General features: G+C 56.6%; 1 protein-coding gene and 1 long non-coding RNA gene across 3 annotated transcripts; one reads left to right on the forward strand and one right to left on the reverse strand.

Annotated features, from left to right (window-relative positions):
• Positions 1–1,389: 1,389 nt before the first annotated feature.
• LOC104669607 lies at positions 1,390–2,190 on the forward strand (the record flags this gene model as incomplete). Its single annotated transcript, XR_004053985.1, has 1 exon — positions 1,390–2,190. It is a non-coding gene; the product is annotated as an uncharacterized protein ARRDC1-AS1 (long non-coding RNA).
• On the reverse strand, positions 2,163–11,721 carry ARRDC1 (arrestin domain containing 1). Of its 2 annotated transcripts, XM_030919657.1 has the most exons (8): positions 11,526–11,721; positions 4,510–4,620; positions 4,005–4,055; positions 3,747–3,901; positions 3,302–3,484; positions 3,041–3,217; positions 2,522–2,957; positions 2,163–2,448 (listed from the first exon to the last, which is right to left on the reverse strand). In XM_030919657.1, exons 1-8 carry the CDS (start codon positions 11,641–11,643, stop codon positions 2,384–2,386), a joined length of 1,296 nt encoding a protein of 431 aa, XP_030775517.1. In that variant the 5' UTR covers positions 11,644–11,721; the 3' UTR covers positions 2,163–2,383. The 2 variants fall into 2 exon arrangements, with proteins under 2 accessions (XP_030775517.1, XP_030775516.1); XM_030919656.1 differs by having other exon boundaries at positions 2,163–2,957.
• Positions 11,722–20,617: the final 8,896 nt, after the last annotated feature.

Here is a 20,617-nt window from a genome sequence, read left to right on the forward strand (position 1 = left end):
TCTCCTCCCCAGCTGAAGTGAGACTGTCGCCTGTGCCAGTCTTCCTCGCCTCACTTTGCTCCATCACAGTGTGTGACCTCTGACTCTCCACATCCTGATCTGGAATATTGTCTCCCCCTAGAACATAAGTCCATGGTGCCTAGAACAAGACCTGGTGTACGGGAGACAAAAGTATTTTGTTGACTGGGCCGGGCACGGTGGCTCATGCCTATAATCCCAGCACTTTGGGAGGCCGAGGCGGGTGGATCACGAGGTCAGGACATCGAGACCGTCCTGGCTAACACGGTGAAACCCCGTCTCTACTAAAAATACAAAAAATTAGCCGTACATGTTGTCAGGCGCCTGTAGTCCCAGCTACTCAGGAGGCTGAGGCAGGAGAATGGCATGAACCCGGGAGGCAGAGCTTGCAGTGAGCCGAGATCGCGCCACTGCACTCCAGCCTGGGCAACAGAGCGAGACTCTAAATCTTAAAAAAAAAAAAAATTATTGACTGAATAAAGGGAGTTAAAATGTGAAGAAAAATCCTTTACCAAGCAAACATCCACCCTAAGTGAAGGTGTGGGAAGCAGGCTTCAGGCAGCTTTTTCACTCCATTTTGCAATCAGCTGCTCCCCTTGTGTGCCCCTCAGCACTTGTCAAGGTGCTGCTCTCAGCACGACATGCTAACCCTGCAAACTTCAAGTCGGTCCTGAGAGGCAGGCACTGCTCTTACCCACATTTTATAAGTGACTGAACTGAAGCAAGGGAGTGGTGAGAGGCAGTGATGGGATTCAAGCCCAGCAGGCCTTCCTTTCAACCACAGACTACACTGCTTCCAGCAGGTGACCCCGCCTGTGGTACCTTCTGCTGTTCTCCAATATTCATGCTGACCGTCCCACAATTAGTAAAATTTTAGCCAAGTACAGGACTGCCTGGCTAAAGACCACATTTCCAATGGGAAGGGGACAGGTCAGAGACAAAAAGTGACAATCTACTTCCCAGTCTGTCCCTCAAAAGTCCCACCATTAGGCCAGGCAGTGGTGAAAGCTGTTAACAGCCATCTGGGAGCCAGGGATGGGAGCCACTACGTAGGAACGACAGCTCTGCCGCGAGGCCAGGATCTGCCCCTCTGGACTGTTCGAGAAATAAACTGTCATGCTATGAGGGTGAGGGGCTGTCCCCTACAGTCCCAGGAGTTTTTTGTGGGGTTTTGGTTGTTTATTTTTTGAGGCAGAGTCTCGCTCTGTTGTCCAGGCCGGAGTACAGTGGCACAATCTCAGATCACTGTAACCTCTGCCTCCCGGGTTCAAGCGATTCTCCTGCCTCAGCCTCCTGAGTAGCTGGGATTACAGGCATGTGCCACGATGCCCAGCTATTTTTTTTTTTTTTTTTTTTGTACAGACGGAGTTTCACTGTGTTGCCCAGGCTGATTTGGAACTCCTGACCTCAAGCAATCCGCCTGCCTTAGCCTCCCAAAGTACTGGGATTACAGGCGGGAGCCACCGTGCTCAGCCTGGTCCTGTACATTTTATAGATAAGGTAACTGACAAACCTAGCCACGGCCACCCCTTCGTCCTATAGAACTGGAATTTGAACCCAGAGTTGTCCTTCACTACCACCTCCGTTGTTTCTGGAAGCGCCCTCCAGGCAGGCTGGCCAGCATTACCAGGCCTCCCTGGGGGCCCCTCTGGGGATGCTGCTCCACAGAACCCTGTCTCTCAGGTCTTGGAGATGTGGGCAGGAGAGAAGCAGTGTCCCTCAGAGCCAGGCCTGGCAATGGTGCCAGTAGGGGCCGAGGCAAGCCCCTCCACGTGCCCGCAGGTTTCTCAGCCGGGGAAGTCCACGCCACGCCGCCTGGGAACCTGGGTGCCTAAACACAGCAGGAACCGAGGCACAAATTTAACCAAACGCCAAGGTTGCGTGAGGCCCCAGTTCATGAGCCAGGCTCCAAGGACGTTTCCTTAGGTGGCTCTGGAAGGCCCAGCGCCAGCCCCCATCCTCTGTTAAAGGGAACCAGTCCCGCGGCTCCGCCCAGGCATGGGAGCCTGAGCGCAACCCCAGGGTAGCAGGGGGTACCCGAGTAGCGGGTTATGCCCTGGCAGGAGCAGAGCCCAGGATGGGGTCAGGGTCAGGCCCTGCTGGAGGCTGGAGGGCGCCCAAGGCGAGGCCGGTGAGGCCCAGCACTACAAATAAACCGTTTTATTTACAGGAGGCATCTCTCTAGGTCCCAGCTCCCTGCCACCCCCACCCCAGCCCCAGGGAGAAGAGGGTGGATGCCAGAGGAGCTGGCAGAGGCTGGGCAGGTCCTGAGTGGGCCAGGCCAGGCCGAGAGAGAAGGCACGAGGCCCTGGGCGCCCCAGTCCCAGGGCAGAGGCCAGGCCTGCCTGGAGAAGGCAGCACGGGGTCAGCTCTCAGGGGTCAGGCTGGGGTCCACGCCGCCGCAGCTCTGCTCATAGGACGGTGGGGCCTCTGCGGGGAGAAAGCAGGGTCTGCATGGGGCTCCTGGCGTCCCCTCCCTGCCAAGCCCTGGCCCTCGACTCACCATAGGGGTAGCCCCAAGAGCTGTACTCTGGAGGAAGAATCAAGGTGCTGGTGGTAGGCACTGGCCCCCCAGAGCCCTCTGCAAAGTAGGGGACAGTGGCACCTGTTGAAATGCACAAGGGAGGCCGCAGCGGGTATGAGGCAGGGCTGCCATCCTGAGGACAGGGCTCGGGGGCACCAGGCACAGAACCCAAGGTGGCCAGCAGGGGCTGCTGCTGCGAATGGCTCTTGGTGGAGAGGGAGACCGGGTCCAAGAAGTGGGGGCCGCCAGCCGCAGCCTCAGCCTCTTCCTGGGGTGGTGCAGAAGGCACCACCAGGGGTGGGGCCCAGGGAGGCAGCCCTGGGCCTGGCCGGGGGCTCAGTGGGGCATGGTTCACAGCAATATTGCCAATGAAGACCGGGAGGGTCACAGTAGCTTCCGGTGCCTTCAGAGAGACCTGGACAGGATTGAGGTGGGGCATGAGGGGCCAGGGCCAAGGCCACTAGGCCTCAGGCCACCCAGCCCCCACCAGCACCAAACCTGTAAGTAGTAGTCGATGTGGATGAGGCTGCAGCCTGGCAGGGCCGACTGGGGCAAAGCAGGCACCAGGATCTGCTCATGCCACTGTGCCCGCCGCCAGGCCTTGACGCCTGCACCCTCCACCTCCGCAATGGTCCGTATGTCGTGGATCCAGCGCTTGGCCTTATAGGACACTTTCTGGGGAAGGACCAGCCTGTGAGCCTGCGCAGGCTGCCAGCCCACCCCAGGAGGCCAGTCCAGGCAACTGCCAAGGGCTCTGACCTGCAGCAGACTGGCCACCACAGGGCTGGTGTCCTTGCCCGATTGGTTCTCAATGTCGGCGTGCAGCTGCAGTGCCTGTCCCACCACATAGCCGCGGAGATCAGTGCTGGCTGTGAGGACCACGCTGCCTGTCTTCACCAGCTTGTAGGAGAACTTCTTGGTGGCAGAGGCCACATTGGGTTGCTTTGGGGGAGGGCCAGGGAGAGGCTTAGCAGGTGTGGGCAGTCTGGATCCCTGTGGCATCAGGACAAGCCCCTCAGCCCTGCCATGCCCTGCCCCTGGAGACCAGCAGTCAGCTCAGGGCAAAGAGGCCACTGCCTCCAGACCCTGACCCCCCTCACCTCAGCTGGGGACAGGACACTGGGATGAAGCAGTGCCTGCCCAGCTCTTCCCCAGCCCCCACGAGGGTGGGGACCCACCAAGGAGGTCACTGTGCCATCCTCACCTCAATGTCTGGGATGCTGTTCAGATTCAGGGGGCTCAAGATATAGAACACGAGGCTGCACTTGTGATCCTTGGAAAACCGTGGCGTGTGGATGGCGGCCCTCACCTGGTGCACGATCTTCCCAAAAGGACCCTCAAAGGACGTGGGTGCTGTGGCTGGGGAGAGAACAGGCACTGGCACCTGGCTGCCTTCACCCTGCAGAGCCCACCTCCCAGGACCAGTTGGTCATCACCAGGCCTGTCCAGGCCGGGCTCTTACCAGGAAGCAGGAACTGGAAGGGGAAGCTGTGCTCTCCAGCGGGCAGACTCCCTGCAGAGACAGGAGGGAGGTGGGGGCGGTGGGGACAGGCCTCCGAGGCCTGAGGTGGCCACAGGGCCAAGATAAGAGTGGGCAGTAGCAGCTGGCCAGCTCACACTGGGTCTCCCTGTCTCAGTCACAGCAGCAGCACAGGGCTGTGGCCTGGGTGAAGGACCGAGGGTAAGGGCTTGAACAGGAGAGAGGTTTGGGAATGGGGCAGGGGTGAAACAGCTGTGCCAGGAGTCAGAGCGCACCCATATCCAGCACAAGTGGAAAGTGGCCCCTTCAGCCACCCAGCCCCTATGAGAAACCCATCATCAGGGCCCACAACCCTGGGAGAAGATGGGCCAGTGCAGGATCCAAGAGGCAGGTCTAGGAAAGGGGGAGGACAGGCAGGCCCCACTCCAAGGGGTGCCCCCAGGGGTCACCACTTGGGACCAGGTCAGGAACTGGCTCCCAGACTTACCCTTGTCCGCCAGCGACAGGGAACTGTTGAAGTAGTCCTCCTCCGCTACCCACGCTGCGTCGTTAGCCTTGTTGGAGACCCCGCAGGAACCTGTGCAGGTCACCCGGATGGCTGCCAAGGGGAAGGCTGCATGAGCCCCAGCCAGCCGACGGCCCAGGAATTCGACCTGGGGCCAAGCAGCCCCACCTGGGCAGGGTCCTGGGAAGGCCAGTGAGCAAGCAACCCCTGCCACTTCAGGGGACACCTCCTGCCCATCTCCTGTCTTGGGGGAGCCGGGCTGGCGAGAGGCCTGACCAGCACAAAACAATGTCTGCCCTGTAGTCCAGAGCAGAAAGGCCCCAGCACTCATCCAGATGGCGGCTGGGTCATCCCCCAGACTGGTAACCTTGGCTGTGAAAGCCCAGCTGCCTTGGGGGATCTTGCGGGGGTTGTTGGGGGGGTGCCTGGGACCCTCCAAGGGATGGACGCGTCTTCTTGCTGCCCTGTAGACAAGTCAGTTAGGCAGGGAAGGACCCCTGCACACTCCAGGAAGCTAACTGCCAACCATCATGCTGCAGGAATGTGGCCAGACCCGCCTGGGCAGACAGTGTTCCACAGTCGGCACACCGCTGGGTAGGGCCCTACTTCCTGGGTCAGCACTGCCCAGCGGGGCTGACTTTCTGCATCAGGAGATGGCTTGGTTCTCTCTGGCCTCCCCGGGGGAGTGCCAGACCAGGAACTGCTTGAGGCAGAGGTTGCCACTGTTTTGTGGCCAGGAACACAAATTCCTCAGTCCAACAGATGTGTGTCCAGAAACCATGATGGTCAGAAGATCATGGCTGGACAACCAAGTCCAGCAGAAACTGGTCACAAGGGAGGACAGACGCAGCAGAAGCACACACAGCACCAGACCCAGGTGGGCAGGGGTTGGGGGAGCCATCAGCAGGCCACCCGCAGCTCCAGCCCCTCTTCTCCCTGCAAGGCTGAGTCAGGGCCAAAGATCGCCACTTCCCTGCCTTGTCCTGGTGGGGGTCACGTGAGGGGAAGGTGACTCAGACTCTCAGACCTGCTGAGGGAGCAGCCAGGGAGGAGTAGTATCGGTGTCTGGTGCACCCAGGGTCAGCCATACCTGCCTCCCCTATGGTCTTCCCAGCAGGCCCCACCTGTAGCCCAGGCCTTCTGCTGGCCACCTAGAGCAGCCCCACGTGGCTCTCCATATACATCCTGCCCTTCACCTCAGCAGCTGCCAGACCCAGTCCCCCATCCCTGAGGCCGGCCCTTGCTTCCTGCTGCACGCCCTCTACCCCCTGGGCACTGCCATGGCCTGGCCTCAGCCTCCATTCCAGCCCAGCCTTGCCACCCCAACCTCGGTCCATTTTTTGTTTTTTGTTTTTTTTTTTTTTTTTTTTGAGACACGGTCTCACTCCCGCCGCCCAGGCTAATGTGCAATGGCACGATCTCAGCTCACTGCGGCCTTGACCTCCTGTGTTCAGGCAATCCACCCATCTCAGCCCCCTCGAGTAGCTGGGAGTACAGGCACATGCCACCACACCTGGCTTTTTTTTTTTTTTTTTTTTTTTAATATAGAGACGGGGTTTCGCCATGCTGTCCAGGCTGGTCTCAAACTCCTGAGCTCAAGCAATCCACCTGCCTCAACCTCCCAAAGTACTGGGATTACAGGCATGAGCCACCGTACCCAGCTCTGCCCTGATTTTGAATCCATGCTCTGTTAGCCAGGCCCTCCTAGGGCCAGACCCTTACTGTTTCCAGGCTGAACATCTGGAATACTGGTGATTCTCCTGTGAGCCAGCAGACAGCCCAAGAGGAGCACACAGGCGTCAGCTGGCGCAGAGGAGGCGGGCGTGGCTGAAGCAAGGAGGGGAGGCCTGGGGACTGGAAATGCTGCAATGCCTTTGACACTCCTGACAGACTGCACATCCCCGCCTTGAATCCCACAAATGCTGGGACCCAGCTGGCCATGGTGGCTCACACCTGTAATCCCAGCACTTTGGGAGGCTGAGGCGGTTGGATCACTTGAGGTCAGGAGTTCAAGACCATCCTGGCCGACATGGTGAAACCCCATCTCTGCTAAAAATACAAAAATTAGCCGGGCGTGGTGGCGGGCGCCTGTAATCCCAGCTACTCAGGAGGCTGAGGCAGGAGGATCACTTGAACCCAGGAGGCAGAGGTCCAGTGAGCCGAGATCACACAAATGCACGTTAGCCTGGGTTACAGAGTGAGACGTCATCTCAAAAACAAAGAAAAACGCTGGAACCCACAGAGGATGCTGTAAAGGGAGCAGTGGTCCCCAGAGTAACCGGTATGCCAGCCAAGCACCCTCAAGTGATCCCGGCTGGTGGCACAGAACTGAATATTCACCCTGCCCCCACTGTCCATATTCCTAACCCACAACACTGAGAAATGTAATAAAATCGTTGTGTTAACTGTTTAGGAATGGTGTGTGACTTGAGGTGACAGCTACTTTTATGTAGTAGTCCCAACTACTCGGGAGACTGAGGCAGGAGAATGGTGTGAACCCAGGAGGCGGAGCTTGTAGTGAGCCAAGATCACACCACTGCACCCCAGCCTGGGCGGCAGAGCAAGACTCCGTCAAAAAAAAAAAAAAAACGGCCAGGTCTGCTGGCTCATGCCTATAATCCCAGCACTTTGGGAGGCCGAGGTGGACAGATCACGAGGTCAGGACATCGAGACCATCCTGGCTAACACGGTGAAACCTGGTCTATACTAAAAATACAAAAAATTAGCCAGACGTGGTGGCGGGTGCCTGTAGTCCCAGCTACTCCGGAAGCTGAGGCAGGAGAATGGCGTGAACCCGGGAGGCTGAGCTTGCAGTGAGCCGAGATCGCGCCACTGCACTCCAGCTGTGCAACAGAGCTAGACTAAGTCTCAAAAAAAAAAAAAAGAAAAGAAAAGAAATTAGGGAAAACCCAAATTATCTACCATTTCAAGCCATCAGATTGACAAATATTAAATGTCGAGACAGCTGGGCGCAGTGGCTCACACCTGTAATCCCAACACTTTGGGGGGCCAAGGCGAGTGGACTGCTTGAGGCCAGGAGTGTGACAGCAGCCTAGGTAACATGGTGAAACCCTGTCTCTACCAAAACTACAAAAGATTAGCTGGGTGTGGTGGCGTGTGCCCCTGGTGCCAGTCACTCAGGAGGCTGTAGTGGGAGGACTCATCACTTGAGCCCTGGAGGCAGACGTTGCAGTGAGCCAAGATCGCACCACCACATTCCAGTCTGGGTGACAAAGTGAGACCTCATCTCAAATAAAATGAATGTCTCAAGGCCAGGTATGGTGGCTCACGCCTATAATCCCAGCACTTTAGGAGGCTGAGGCGGGTTGATCACTTGAGGTTGGGAGTTCGAGACCCACCTGAACAACATGGAGAAACCCCCGTCTCTACTAAAAATACAAAATTAGCCAGGCGTGGTAGCACATGCCAGTAATCCCAGCTACTTGGGAGTCTTGAGGCAGAAGAATCGCTTGAACCAGGGAGGCGGAGGTTGCGGTGAGCAGCTGAGACTGCGCCATTGTACGATAAGAGCAACGTAAATGAATAAATAAATGTATGTCCCAACACACATTGGAGGGAGGTGGAAAACAAACACCCCTTACACCAGTCAAATTGCAGACAGGTATGAGGTACTGGCAAAGAGTGGGACAGGTCTACTGTAATTTTACCCGTGCATACCAGGAAACCCAGAATTCCACTTAGAATCTCATGGTATTTAACCGGGAGCCTCACACACCACTGCTCATACTAGCAAAGCATCACTAAAACCGTCATGAGACACCTGACTCCACAAAAACAAACAGTATCCAACTGACCCTTGGGTCATCCTAAGGGCCCAGGCTCTGTGATCTTCCCAACACCCATGCAGACGGCCCTGTTTTGCACATACACCAAGGCTCTTTCAGATGACTCTGCCAGAGTGAGCAGCCTCCAACCACTGTCCAAAGTGAAACCTGTCCTGAGCTGTCCACACTCTCCTCAGTAAGAACACGGGAGGCACGGGGCTCCCGCACATTTGCCAGCTAGCTGCTTCCTTTCCAAAACACCTGGGGCTGCTCCTCCACCTCTCAGCAACTGCTTCAGGTCAGGCTGGCTGAATTCCCCAGGGAGCCCGTTTTCACTGGCCAGGCCAATGGCAGCGGCCATGTTTCTGCCTTTTCAAACCATCGAATCAGGCAGGACCACAGGATGCAGTTCTGCCCACAGAAGCCAGAGCAGTGCATGGGGTCCATTGTGAGGGGTCTCCTTGCTGCTGGAGAGGGGCATATGACCCCACTCCCTCTTCTTTCCAGCTTGCAGACTGCTTGTAATGGCAGAACAGGCTGAAGGGAACCAAGCCTTTCGCAACAGGAAAGCCGCCAGGCAGGGCTTGGCTGCAGGACTGAGTGGCTCAGTGGCAGTCGCCTAGTCACAGTGTGACTTCTTCCGCCTTCTGGACTTGAATGTTGCACCTCTTTGCAGGGGCCCTGCAAGCCCCATCCCTCCTCCCCCATGCAGGTTTAAAAATGTTTCCTAGGCCGGGCATGGTGGCTTACACCTGTAATCCCAGCACTTTGGGAGGCCAAGGTGGGCAGATCACAAGGTCAAGAGATCAAGACCATCCTGGCTAACATGGTGAAACCCCGTCTCTACTAAAAATACAAAAAATTAGCCAGGTGTGGTGGCGGGCGCCTGTAGTCCCAGCCACTCGGGAGGCTGAGGCAGGAGAATGGCGTAAACCCAGGAGGCGGAGCTTGCAGTGAGCCGAGATCACGCCACTGCACTCCAGCCTGGCGACAGAGCGAGACTCCATCTCAAAAAAATAAATAAAATAAAATAAAAATAAAAAATGTTTCCTAAGTGTGTTCAGATGCACAACCAAGAACCAGCTGTTGGAGGCTGCTCTGACTTAGGAAGCTCATGATTGGGCCGTGTTCTCAAGGGACCACTGGAACTTTCTTCTCGAGTTGGGGCTCCCACCTGTTCAGCAGCCCCTCCCTTGCACCACCTACACGTGGACCAAGAAGACCCACTGACTCCTCATCCTCATCCCAAGAAGACCCACCAACTCCTCATCCTCATCCCAAAGGACTCATGCCTGCCACAGAAGCTGTGACCTGTAAGCCACTCCCCCAGTCCTGTTTCCAAATCTGTATCATGAGAGTAATAACCATGCCACTTGCCAGGGTGCTGAGCGTTACTGAGGCTGGCCCATGGGATGTGGAGAGAATTTGCATCAGGCCTACCATGAGTGCTCCGAGAACCACTGTCGATCCTGGTCACCCATCCCAGTAACAGAACACGAGGTGGTCCTGCCTGACCCCCAGCCCTGGATTGGGCCAGCCTGGGCTGCAGAAAACTACTCCTTCCCAGGCCTCCCTCTACGTCAGCCCTCGAGACAGCAGGCGTCCTCATGGCTGGGTGCTGACTGTCACTGACACTCATCGGCAGAGTAAGTGAGAAGCCCAGGGGCCCAGGCAGGGCTGCTGTCCTCCTGGGGGCTGAGGGCCTCCCTACTGGCTCCTAGCAGGATTGACAAGCATCCTTTGAATGAGCAAACGATGGCATTCCGTTCCCATCCCAGGCAGGGCTGGGGGAAACCCTCAGGAACCCCTGTACACTCCTCCCACCTCACTTGCAGCAGCCTGAAATATGTGCTCTCCGGCCCATTAGGGCCCATCTCCTACTCCCTAGCTCATGACCCTCCTATTTCTCCCTCACTCAGACCAGCCTCTGTGAGCCAGTGCTACCTCAGCTCTTGGGCCAGCTGCGTCAAGTGCTGGGATTACAGGCGTGAGCGTTCACCCACCCACCACGTCCACGTGGAGGCCAGGGGAGCCTGCTCACACAGGCCAGTCATGCACCGCGAGGCCATCCCTTCCCTGTGGTCAGCAATGGCCTGCTCGCCCCAGGCCGCGCCAGGGGAGGGACGACAGGGCCCTGCACTCCCCTCAGCCAGGATCCAACCCGCCTCACCTCACACCTCACCTGTATTCAAGGGATGCAAGTATATCTCTGCCAAGCCACAGCCACACCTGCCCCCACCCAGACCCCAAACTCAAGGTGGGGACAGAGGAAGGGAGCCTGTGGGGTCTTCCAGGAGGCCCAATGGGGCCAGGAGCCTGACAGAAGCACCTACCACCAGGCTTCTTCGGAGGCCCCACAGTCCCAGGCGGTGCAGGGTCAGGGCCACAGCACCATCACCTGTCCCAGACGACTGAGAAGACAGAACAGAGGCTGTGGGTTCTCAGCAGGCACAAAAGCAGTGCTGTCACCCACGCCCAGGCCCAGCGGTCAAGGTCCAGCGGGAAGCCCACGGGCTGTGGCCAAGTAGCCCAGGTGGTTCCCACAGGAGACCAAGGTAGAGAAGCCCGCGGCAGGGACGCGGCACTCACAACCAGGGGCCGGGCAGAGGCCTGTGCGGAGGCCCCCATCCTCGGGAGGCAGCCTCACCTCGCTGGCCTGCCCTCACCTCCAGGGCGCCCGGCCAGCGGCCACTGCAGCAACCCGATCCCCAGTCCCCGAGGCCCAGGCGTCCGTCTCGGCGGGGGGCGGGCGAGGCCTGCTGGCGCGGGGCGGGGGCGCAGGGAGCCGCAGCAGGTGCCTGCACCCCGCCGGGACCGCACGCCCGGGCCAGGAGCGGCTCTGCAGAGGGAGAGCCTGCGCCGGGAGCCCGGGTGCGGGAGGGAGCCCAGCAGGTGCGAGCGCGGACAGGGAGGGTCGCAGGCCTGCGTGTGCCCGCACTCAGGGCGTCCTCCACCGTGGACCCGCTTCAGGCCCCGGCTTCAGGCCCCGCCGGGACTACGCCGACCCTCGGCGAGAAGGCAGGAAGGGCAGACGCGGAAGGGCGGCGCCGCCCGGACCTCCCCGGCGCCGCCAAGCCCGCGCCCCAGCAGTCCCGGGCGGCGACGACAGCGACTTCGCGGGCCCAACCCGGGGCCCGGCGACGGCAGCCGCTTCCGGGAGCCCTGGCCCCGCGCAGGTGCGGCCAATGGCCCTCCCCGAGGACCCGCGCCCACCTCGGAACGGCAGCGGCGCCCCCAGGCGCACGCGCACGGTCCCAGCCAGCGGCTCCCCGGGGCTGTAGACAACGCGGCCGTGGCTCAGGCTGATCTCGAAGAGCTGCACTCGCCCCATGCCGCGGCCTCACCGGCCCGCCGCACAGTGACGCCCCCGCCGGCCGCCCGCGAGCCCCGGCTCCGAGGCCCGGCCCCGCCCCCTCCTATGCCCCGCCCCCATCCGTCCCACTCCAGGCCACGCCCCCGTCCGGCCCTTCCCAGGCCCTGCCAAGCCCCACGGCCCCGCCCAGACCCCTGGCCGCCCCATCGCCCGCGGGCTGCCGCTCGGAGGCCCGGCCCCGCCCTTATTTCCCGCCCCATCCGTCCGCGTAGCCCCGCCCCCTCATTATGCCCCGCCCCTTTGGCAGCCCCCCCCCCCCTTGTCCCGCCCCCGCCCTTCGCCCCTGCCTCGCCTTCCCAGCTCCGCCCCTGCCTCGGCCGCCCCACCCCTGCCCCGTCCCCCGGCCGCGCTCATCCGTTCCTGGCTCCGGCCCCCGCCCCGCTGGGTAGGTGCTGCCCTGCGTCGGGCGCCGCTTAAGAGACTTGAGACGCAAGAGTCCCCTCCATCCCCCACCGAGGGAGTCACCGCCGCGTCTCTGTCGGGGGGCGGGGCTGGGGGCGAGGCCGAGGCGAGCTCTGGGACTGGGAAGGGCTCCCCGCTGCGCTCTGCCTAACCCACTCCTCCGCCCCATCCTCCGCCCGCCCCGCCCAGGGGTCTCCCTCACCCCGAGTCGCGGAAAAACGTCACTGGGCCGCGCGGGCGTCCTGGGCGGGGATGCTCCGCCGCCTAGCACCTATCCTGCCTTAACCCCCACCCCCGGCTCCTACCCCGCACCCCCTGCCTTCCCCGCACCTACCCCGCGTCCCAGCACCTGTCCTGCCCCTCCGGAACCTGCCCGCCCTCCCGCCTTCCTGGTACCTGCCTGCCCCCGCACCTGTCCCGCCCTCCAGCACCTGCCTCGCCCAACCACCCCCCCCGCCCGCCCGCCCCCTCGCCCCCTCGCCCCCTGCCTTCCCCACACCTGCTCGGAGTCCCGGTGCCTTCCCCGCCCCCTCCTATCCCCCTCCTTGCTGGCCTGATGGGGTGCGGGCCCAACGGAGCCACACTTGGGTGGAGGTCCGCAACAGAAGGGTCAGGGTCGAGGTGGGGCGAGGACTTGGATCACTGGGAACCGGAGAAACACACTCCTATTTATCTTTCTTAAAGATCCTTTTGTAGAGAGTGAGCTGCGGGGGGTAGGACTCAGATACCACGGGGACCTAAGGCGGGAGAGAACCATTGGATAGTCCTGGAGAGGGAAGGCCTCCCTCGCCTACGGACAAGCTCACCATGGAGTGGGTGAGGCGGGCCCCAGTGCTGCGAGTTTTTCTAGGACAGCCGGTGAAGAGGGTAGCCTTCTCTGATGGGGAGGATGGGCCTAGACACACATGGTTTGCGGGTGGGAGACTCATCACATGCGGAGTCTGAGGTGCCACTGATCCCCAAGTGGACCAGGTACTTCCGTGCATGAGCCTGGCAGTCAGGCACTTAAACGTTGCCATCCCTGGTTGGTAGAAGGTAATAGGTCAGGAAGGAGGAGTCCGGCACCCCAGCAAAAGGAGAGGGGCTCACAGGCTGGAGGGGCCCCCAGGCTAGGCTGGGAGAGGCCCTGAAGCCCCAGGCCCAGCTGACTCCCTTGGGATTCCAATGTTTCAGGAGGTGGGTCTAACTGGCCATGCTCCAGACACTTTCCTGCCAAGACTATGCACACGCAGAATTCCCGAACAAGAGAGAAGGGTGCCATGAGATGGCAAGGATCGTGGACAGCCCTCCCGAATGGCAGTCGGCTATGCCAGAAGTCAGAAAGAGTTTCACCGGGCACGGTGGCTGGTGTCTGTAATCCCAGCACTTTGGGAGGCCGAGGTGGGCGGATCACGAGGTCAGGAGATCAAGACCATCCTGGCTAAAACGGTGAAATCCGTTTCTACTAAAAATTAAAAAAATTAAGAAGCCGGGTGTGGTGGCAGGCACCTGTAGTCCCAGCTATTCAGGAGGCTGAGGCAGGAGAATGGCGTGAACCCGGGAGGTGGAGCTTGCAGTGAGCCGAGATCACACCACTGCACTCCAGCCTGGGCAACAGAGCGAGACTCCGTCTCAAAAAAACAACAACAACAAAAAGAAAGTGTTTCAAGCAGGGAGAGACAGACTGTGTTGCAAGCTACTGAGATGGAAGACAATGGACACAGAACATACGTGGCCTTTATCCCATGTCAGCCACAATCTAAGCCCCACAGGGTTCTGCACATCCTTGATTCTGACCCTATCTCCCACCCATCCTGTATTCCAGAAACCACCACCAGCACCAATCGCCCTGTCATTAGAGTCTTCTCTTCTTCCCGGAGCATACTTTTAGTGGTGCTCTAATGAAAACCTGGCTTCCCCTGGAGCTCTCGGCTGTAGAGACTTCTTTTCAAAGGATCCCTCTACCTCTGGATCTGCAGGTGGGGTGGGGGCCCTCCTGGCTCCTTCCTAACACTGCCAGGCCATTCTCCACCCTGGGAGCCACCATGTGTAAGCCTCCTGGTCTCAGAATCACCAGCACCACCTTTGCTCTGATCAGCATCCTCATTTCTTGTTGATTTTAGCTCCTAACTCACTGTCATTCTCTCCACCTCCACGTGTGGAAACAGTGCTTCTGAATCCCTGCAGGCAATCCTTCCAGCCTCCTGCCCTATATCCTAAAACTACATGGGCTTTGTTTGAATCAGGTATGGTAAAGTGACAGACTAGGAGACAAGTGCCACAAAGGAAGAATTTAGTACTTGTGGTTCTCAGGAGGAGGGGCCCCGCCACGCCACGCAGGGCCAGAAGGGGAAGTACCAGGGTCATGAGGAGCCAGGAGAGAGCGTGGCCCAGAGCCTTTTTGTGTTTTCCTCAGGGTGAAAATGGACAAGGCAGGGTAGGTAGGTGTAAGCAAGTTTAGGATTAGATAACTTGAATCATATCAGCAGGCTCTAGGTCACAGCAGGGAGCTCTAGCTGTCTGGTATCAGCCCCTGGGGGATGCAGGGCAGGAGAAATGCTGGCTTGGGATGTGAGAGTCAGATCAGGAAGAGGCTGGGGATATGGGCTCTGGATTGGTGTTGATAAGTTTGCTAGCTCTGGGAATTAGCCAGCCCTGGGAGGGGCAGTATCTCCCTGACTAGTAGAGCCCCCAAGATGTCAAAGCATAATAACGTACAGAAAATGGAAAGTGTGGGCCGGGTGCAATGGCTCCGCCTGTAATCCCAGTACATTGGGAGGCTGAGGTGGGCAGATCACCTGAGGTCAGGAGTTCAAAACCAGTCTGGTCAACATGGTGAAATCCCATCAATGGTAATACAAAAAAATTAGCCGGGCACGGTGGTGGTGCACACCTGTAATCCCAGCTACTTGGGAGGCTGAGATAGGAGAATCGCTTGAACCCAGGAGGTGGAGCTTGCAGTGAGCCGATATTGGGCCATTGCACGCCAGCCTGGGCTACAAGAGCAAAACTCCATCTCAAAAAAAAAAAAAGGAAAGAGAAAAGAAAGAAAGAAAAGTGTGGTAAACACGTGTCAGTCTTGTGGCTCCTCCTCCAAAACCCTCCTCTACCTCGGCAGTCTCCCTCCTAGGGCTTGGTGGTTCGTCCTCAAAGATTCCGCCAACCTTTGCATTAGTGCTGCTCTTCCCACCAGGGGGCTTCCCCAGGAACCTAGGCTGGCCCACAACTTGCTTTAACTGGAAGAATTGCAATGAGACAGGCTGGGCGCAGTGGTTCATGCCTGTAATCCCAGCACTTTGGGAGGCCGACGTAGGCGGATCGCTTGAGATCAGGAGATCAAGACCAGCCTGGCCAACATGGTGAAACCCCATCTCTACTAAAAATACAAAAATTAGCCAGGAGTGGTGGCACGTGCCTGTAATCCCAGCTACTCAGGAGGCCGTGGCAGGAGAATCGCTTGAACCTGGAAGTCGGAGGCTGCAGTGAGCTGAGATTGTGCCTTGTGCTCTAGCCTGGGCAACAGAGAGGGATTCCATCTCAAAAAAAAAAAAAAAAAAAAAAGAAACAGAGGCAGTGCCGGTTCCAAGCTGAGCCTAGGAGTCCTGGCAGCTTTTGTTTTCTTGCTCTTGGAGCCCTCAGCTGTCATGTAAAAATTCTGCTAACCTGCTGGAGAGATCACGTGGAGAGTGAGAGAATGACCAGCCTTCTAGGAAAGCCATCTCCACCTGTAGCCTCCCTCATGTCAAGATGACTACAGCCATCTGAGTGGCACCAGCAGTTTCAGCTGTCTATCGCTGCATAGCAAACCACTGCCCTGATTTATTTATCCCGAAAACTGTACTGGACTCAGTTGGGAGGTTCTTATGCTGTCTAGTATCCACTGGGGATGAAATGTTGGAGACTTCACTTACCTGTCTGCCATTGCAGCTGGGACGACTGGGACAGCAGGAGGGGACAGACATCTGTTCTCCCAAGGGGCCTCTCCACATGGCTAGCTTGGGGGTCCTCACCGCATCATGCTGTGGGGATAGTGGCCACCACTTGTAGGTGACCTCCAGGAGGGAGGAAGCTGAAGATGGCAGTCCTCAGGCTGAGCTCAGCAGTCTCAGAATTTTCTACCAAATTAATTACATCAAAACTAGTCATAGGGCCGGGTGCGGTGGCTTATGCCTGTAATCCCAGCACTCTGGGAAGCCGAGGTGGGTAGATCACAAGGTCAAGAGATCTAGACCATCCTGGCCAACATGGTGAAACCCTGTCTCTATTAAAAGTATAAAAATTAGGCCAGGCGTGGTGGCTCACACCTGTAATCCCAGCACTTTGGGAGGCCGAGGCGGGCGGATCAGGAGGTCAGGAGATTGAGACCATCCTGGCTAACACGGTGAAACCCCATCTCTACTAAAAATACAAAAAATTAGCCAGGCATGGTGGCGGGCGCCTTTAGTCCCAGCTACTCGGGAGGCTGAGGCAGGAGAATGGTGTGAACCCGGGAAGCAGAGCAGGCAGTGAGCTGAGATCTCGCCACTGCACTCCAGCCTGGGAGACAGAGCAAGACAACGTCACAAAAAAAAAAAAAAAAGAAAGAGTCATAGGAGCAACACACACTCACGTGGAAAATTTGATGGTAACAATTGAGACAACCTACCACACCCTAGCCAGCAACAGCAGAACCAACCAGCTAAGCCCAACCTAAGCTACAGAACCATGAGAAAATACATAGTTGTTTAAAGCCACTAAGTTTTGGGGTGGTTTATTTATTTATTTATTTATTTATTTTGAGACAGTCTCACTCTGTCTCCCAGGCTGGAGTGCAGTGATGCGATCTTGGCTCACTCCAACCTCCACCTCCTGGGTTCAAGCAATTCTCCTGCCTTAGCCTCCCCAGTAGCTGGGACTACAGGCACACACTACCACTCCCAGCTAATTTTTTTTGTATTTTAGTAGAGACGGTGTTTCACAATGTTGCCCAGGCTGGTCTCGAACTCTTGAGCTCAGGCAATCCATCTGCCTCGGCCTCCCAAAGTGCTGGGATGACAGGTGTGAGCCACTGCGCCTGGCCATTATTATTTTTTTTGAGATGGAGTCTTGCTCTGTCACCCAGGCTGGAGTGCAATGGTGTGATCTTGGCTCACCGCAACCTCTGCCTCCTGGGTTCAAGTGATTCTCCTGCCTCAGCCTCTCGCAGTAGCTGGGATAACAGGCGCACACCGCCATGCCCAGCTAATTTTCATATTTTTAGTAGAGACGGGGTTTTGCCATGTTGGCCGGGCTGGTCTTGAACTCCTGACCTCAGGTGATCCACCCACCTCAGCCTCCCAAAGTGCTGGGATGACAGGTGTGAGCCAGCACGGCATGCCCAGCTTTTTTTTTTTTTTTTTTTTTGGCGGAGTCTTGCCCTGTTGCCCAGGCTGGAGTGCAGTGGCACAATATTGGCTCATTGCAAGCTCCGCCTCCCGGGTTCACACCTTTCTTCTGCCTCAGCCTCCAGAGTAGCTAGGACCACAGGCAGCGACACCACGCCTGGCTAATTTGATGGTCTTGATCTCCTGATCTCATGATCTGCCTGCCTCGGCCTCCCAAAGTGCTGGGATTACAGGCGTGAACCACTGCGCCTGGCCTTTTTTTTTTTTTTTTTTTTTTTGAGACGGAGTCCCGCTGTCTTGCCCAGGCTGCAGTGCAGTGATGCACTCTCGGCTCACTGCAACCTCTGCCTCCCAGGTTCAATAGATTCTCCCACCTCAGCCTCCCGAGTAGCTGGGACTACAGGCACCCACCACCATGCCCAAGCTAACTTTTGTACTTTTAGTACAGACAGGATTTCACCATATTGGCCAGGCTGGTCTCAAACTCCTGACCTTGTGATCCACCCACCTCAGCCTCCCAAAGTGTTGGGATTACAGCTGTGAGCCACTGAGCCAGGCCAACACCACAACTTTGCCTCCTGGGTTCAAGCGATTCTCCTGCCTCAGCCTCCGGAGTAGCTGGGATTACAGGCATGCAACACCATGCCCGGCTAATTTATTTATTTCTGATTTATTTATTTATTTATTTATTTATTTATTTATTTATTTATTTATTTTTGGAGACAGAGTCTCGCTCTTGTTACCCAGGCTGGGGTGCAGTGGCACGATCTCAGTTCACTGCAACCTCCACCTCCTGGGTTCAAGCGATTCTCCTGCCTCAGCCTCCTGAGTAGCTGGCACTATAGGCACGCACCACCACTCCCAGCTAATTTTTTTTAATTTTTAGTTGAGACAGGGTTTCACCATGTCAGCCAGGATGATCTTGATCTCTTGACCTTGTGATCCCCCCTGCCTCAGCCTCCCAAAGTGCTGGGATTACAGGCATGCGTCACCATGCCCAGCCAATTTTGTTTTTTTTTTTTTTTTTTTTTTTTTTTTTTTGAGACGGAGACTGGCTCTGTCGTCCAGGCTGGAGTGCAGTGGCACGATCTCGGCTCACTGCAAGCTCTGCCTCCTGGGTTCACACAATTCTCCTGCCTCAGCCTCCCAAGTAGCTGGGACTACAGGCGTCCACCACCACACCCGGCTAATTTCTTTTTTTGTATTTTTAGTAGAGACGGGGTTTTACCACGTTAGCCAGGATGCTCTCAATCTCCTGACCTCATGATCCACCCGCCTCGGCCTCCCAAAGTGCTGGGATTACAGGCGTGAGCCACCGTGCCCGGCTCAATTTTGTATTTTTTTTAGTAGAGATGGGGTTTCTCCATGTGGGTCAAGCTGGTATCGAACTCCCGACCTGAGGTGATCCGTCCACCTCGGCCTCCCAAAGTGCTGGGATAACAGGAATGAGCCACCTGGCTAAAACGGTGAAACCCTATCTCTACTAAAAATACAAAAAATAAAAATAAAAAATAAGCCGGGCGTGGTGGCAGGCGCCTGTAGTGCCAGCTACTCAGGAGGCTTAGGCAGGAGAATGGCGTGAACCTGGGAGGCAGAGCTTGCAGTGAGCTGAGATAGTGCCACTGCCCTCCAGCCTGGGCGACAGAGCGAGACTGTCTAAATATATATATATATATATATATGATTTTAAAAATTTGTTTACTGAATTTAAACTTTTATTATTTTTCTTATTTGGATATAGTATCTTCCTCTGTTGCCCAGGCTGGAGCGCAGTTTAAGGGATTCTCATGTCTCAGCCTCCCGAGTAGCTGGGATTACAGGCATCTGCCACCACACCCAGCTAAATTTTGTATTTTTAGTAGAGACAGGGTGTCTCCCTGTTGTTCAAGCTGGTCTTGAACTCCTGACCTCAGGTGATCTGCCCTCTTCGGCCTCCCAAAGTGCTGGAATTACAGGCGTGAGTCACCGTGCCCAGCCCTAATTTTTGTATTTTTAGTAGAGGTTTACAAATAGGTTTTTACCATGTTGGCCAGACTGGTCTTGAACTCCTGACCTCAGGTGAATCCACCCAAAGTGCTGGGATTACAGGCGTGAGCCACTGTGCCCCGCCTAATTTTAAACTTTTACTTTAGGTTTGGGGATACATGAGGTTTGTTACATAGGTAAAGCCCTCTCACAGGGGTTTGTGGTACGTATTATTTCATCATCCAGGCATTAGGCCCAGTATTGTTTTCTTCTTTGTGTTCATAAGCTCTCACCATTTAGCTCCCACTTATAAGTGAGAACATGTGGTATTTGGTTTTCTGTTCCTGCGTTAGTTTGCTAAGGATGATAGCCTCCAGCTCCATCCATGTTCCCACAAAAGACATGCTGTCATTTTTTATGGCTACATAGTATTCCATGGTGTATATATACCACACTTTTCTTTCTTTCTTTCTTTTTTTGAAACTGAGTCTCGCTCTGTTGCCCAGGCTGGAGTGCAATGGTGTGATCTCGGCTCACTGCAACCTCCACCTCCCGGACTCAAGCAATTCTCCTGCCTCAGCCTCCAAAGTAGTGGGATTACAGGCACACACCATCACTCCCAACTAATTTTTGTATTTTTAGCAGAGATGGGGTTTCACCATTTTGGTCAGGCTGGTCTTGTACTCCTGACCTCAGGTGTTCCACCCGCCTCAGCTTCCCAAAGTGCTGGTATTACAAGCGTGAGCCCCTGTGCCCAGCTGTACCACATTTTCTTTATCCAATCTGTCACTGATGGGCATTTAGGTTTTTGTTTGTTTGTTTGAGATGGAGTGTCACTCTGTAGCCCAGGCTGGAGTGCAGTGGTGGCACAATCTTGGCTCACTGTAACCTTTACCTCCCGGGTTCAAGTGATTCTCCTACCTGAGCCTCCCAAGTAGCTGGGACTACAGGCACCTGCCACCACACCCGGCTAATTGTGTTTTTAGTAGAGATGGGGTTTTACCATGTTGGCCAAGATGGTCTTGAACTCCTGACCTCAGGTGATGCGCCTGCCTCGTCCTCCCAAAGTGCTGGGATCACAGGCCTGAGCCACCAGGCTGGCCAGCATTTAGGTTGATTCCATGTCTTTGCTCTTGTGAATAGCGCTGCACTCTCTATATCCACGTTTTCCCTCATGGTAATCTCATTCAGTTTTATGAGTTTTGCTATGGTTTGAATGCTTG

Source organism: Rhinopithecus roxellana, chromosome 16 (genome assembly GCF_007565055.1).
Source record: "Rhinopithecus roxellana isolate Shanxi Qingling chromosome 16, ASM756505v1, whole genome shotgun sequence".
Taxonomy (NCBI): Eukaryota; Metazoa; Chordata; class Mammalia; order Primates; family Cercopithecidae; genus Rhinopithecus; species Rhinopithecus roxellana.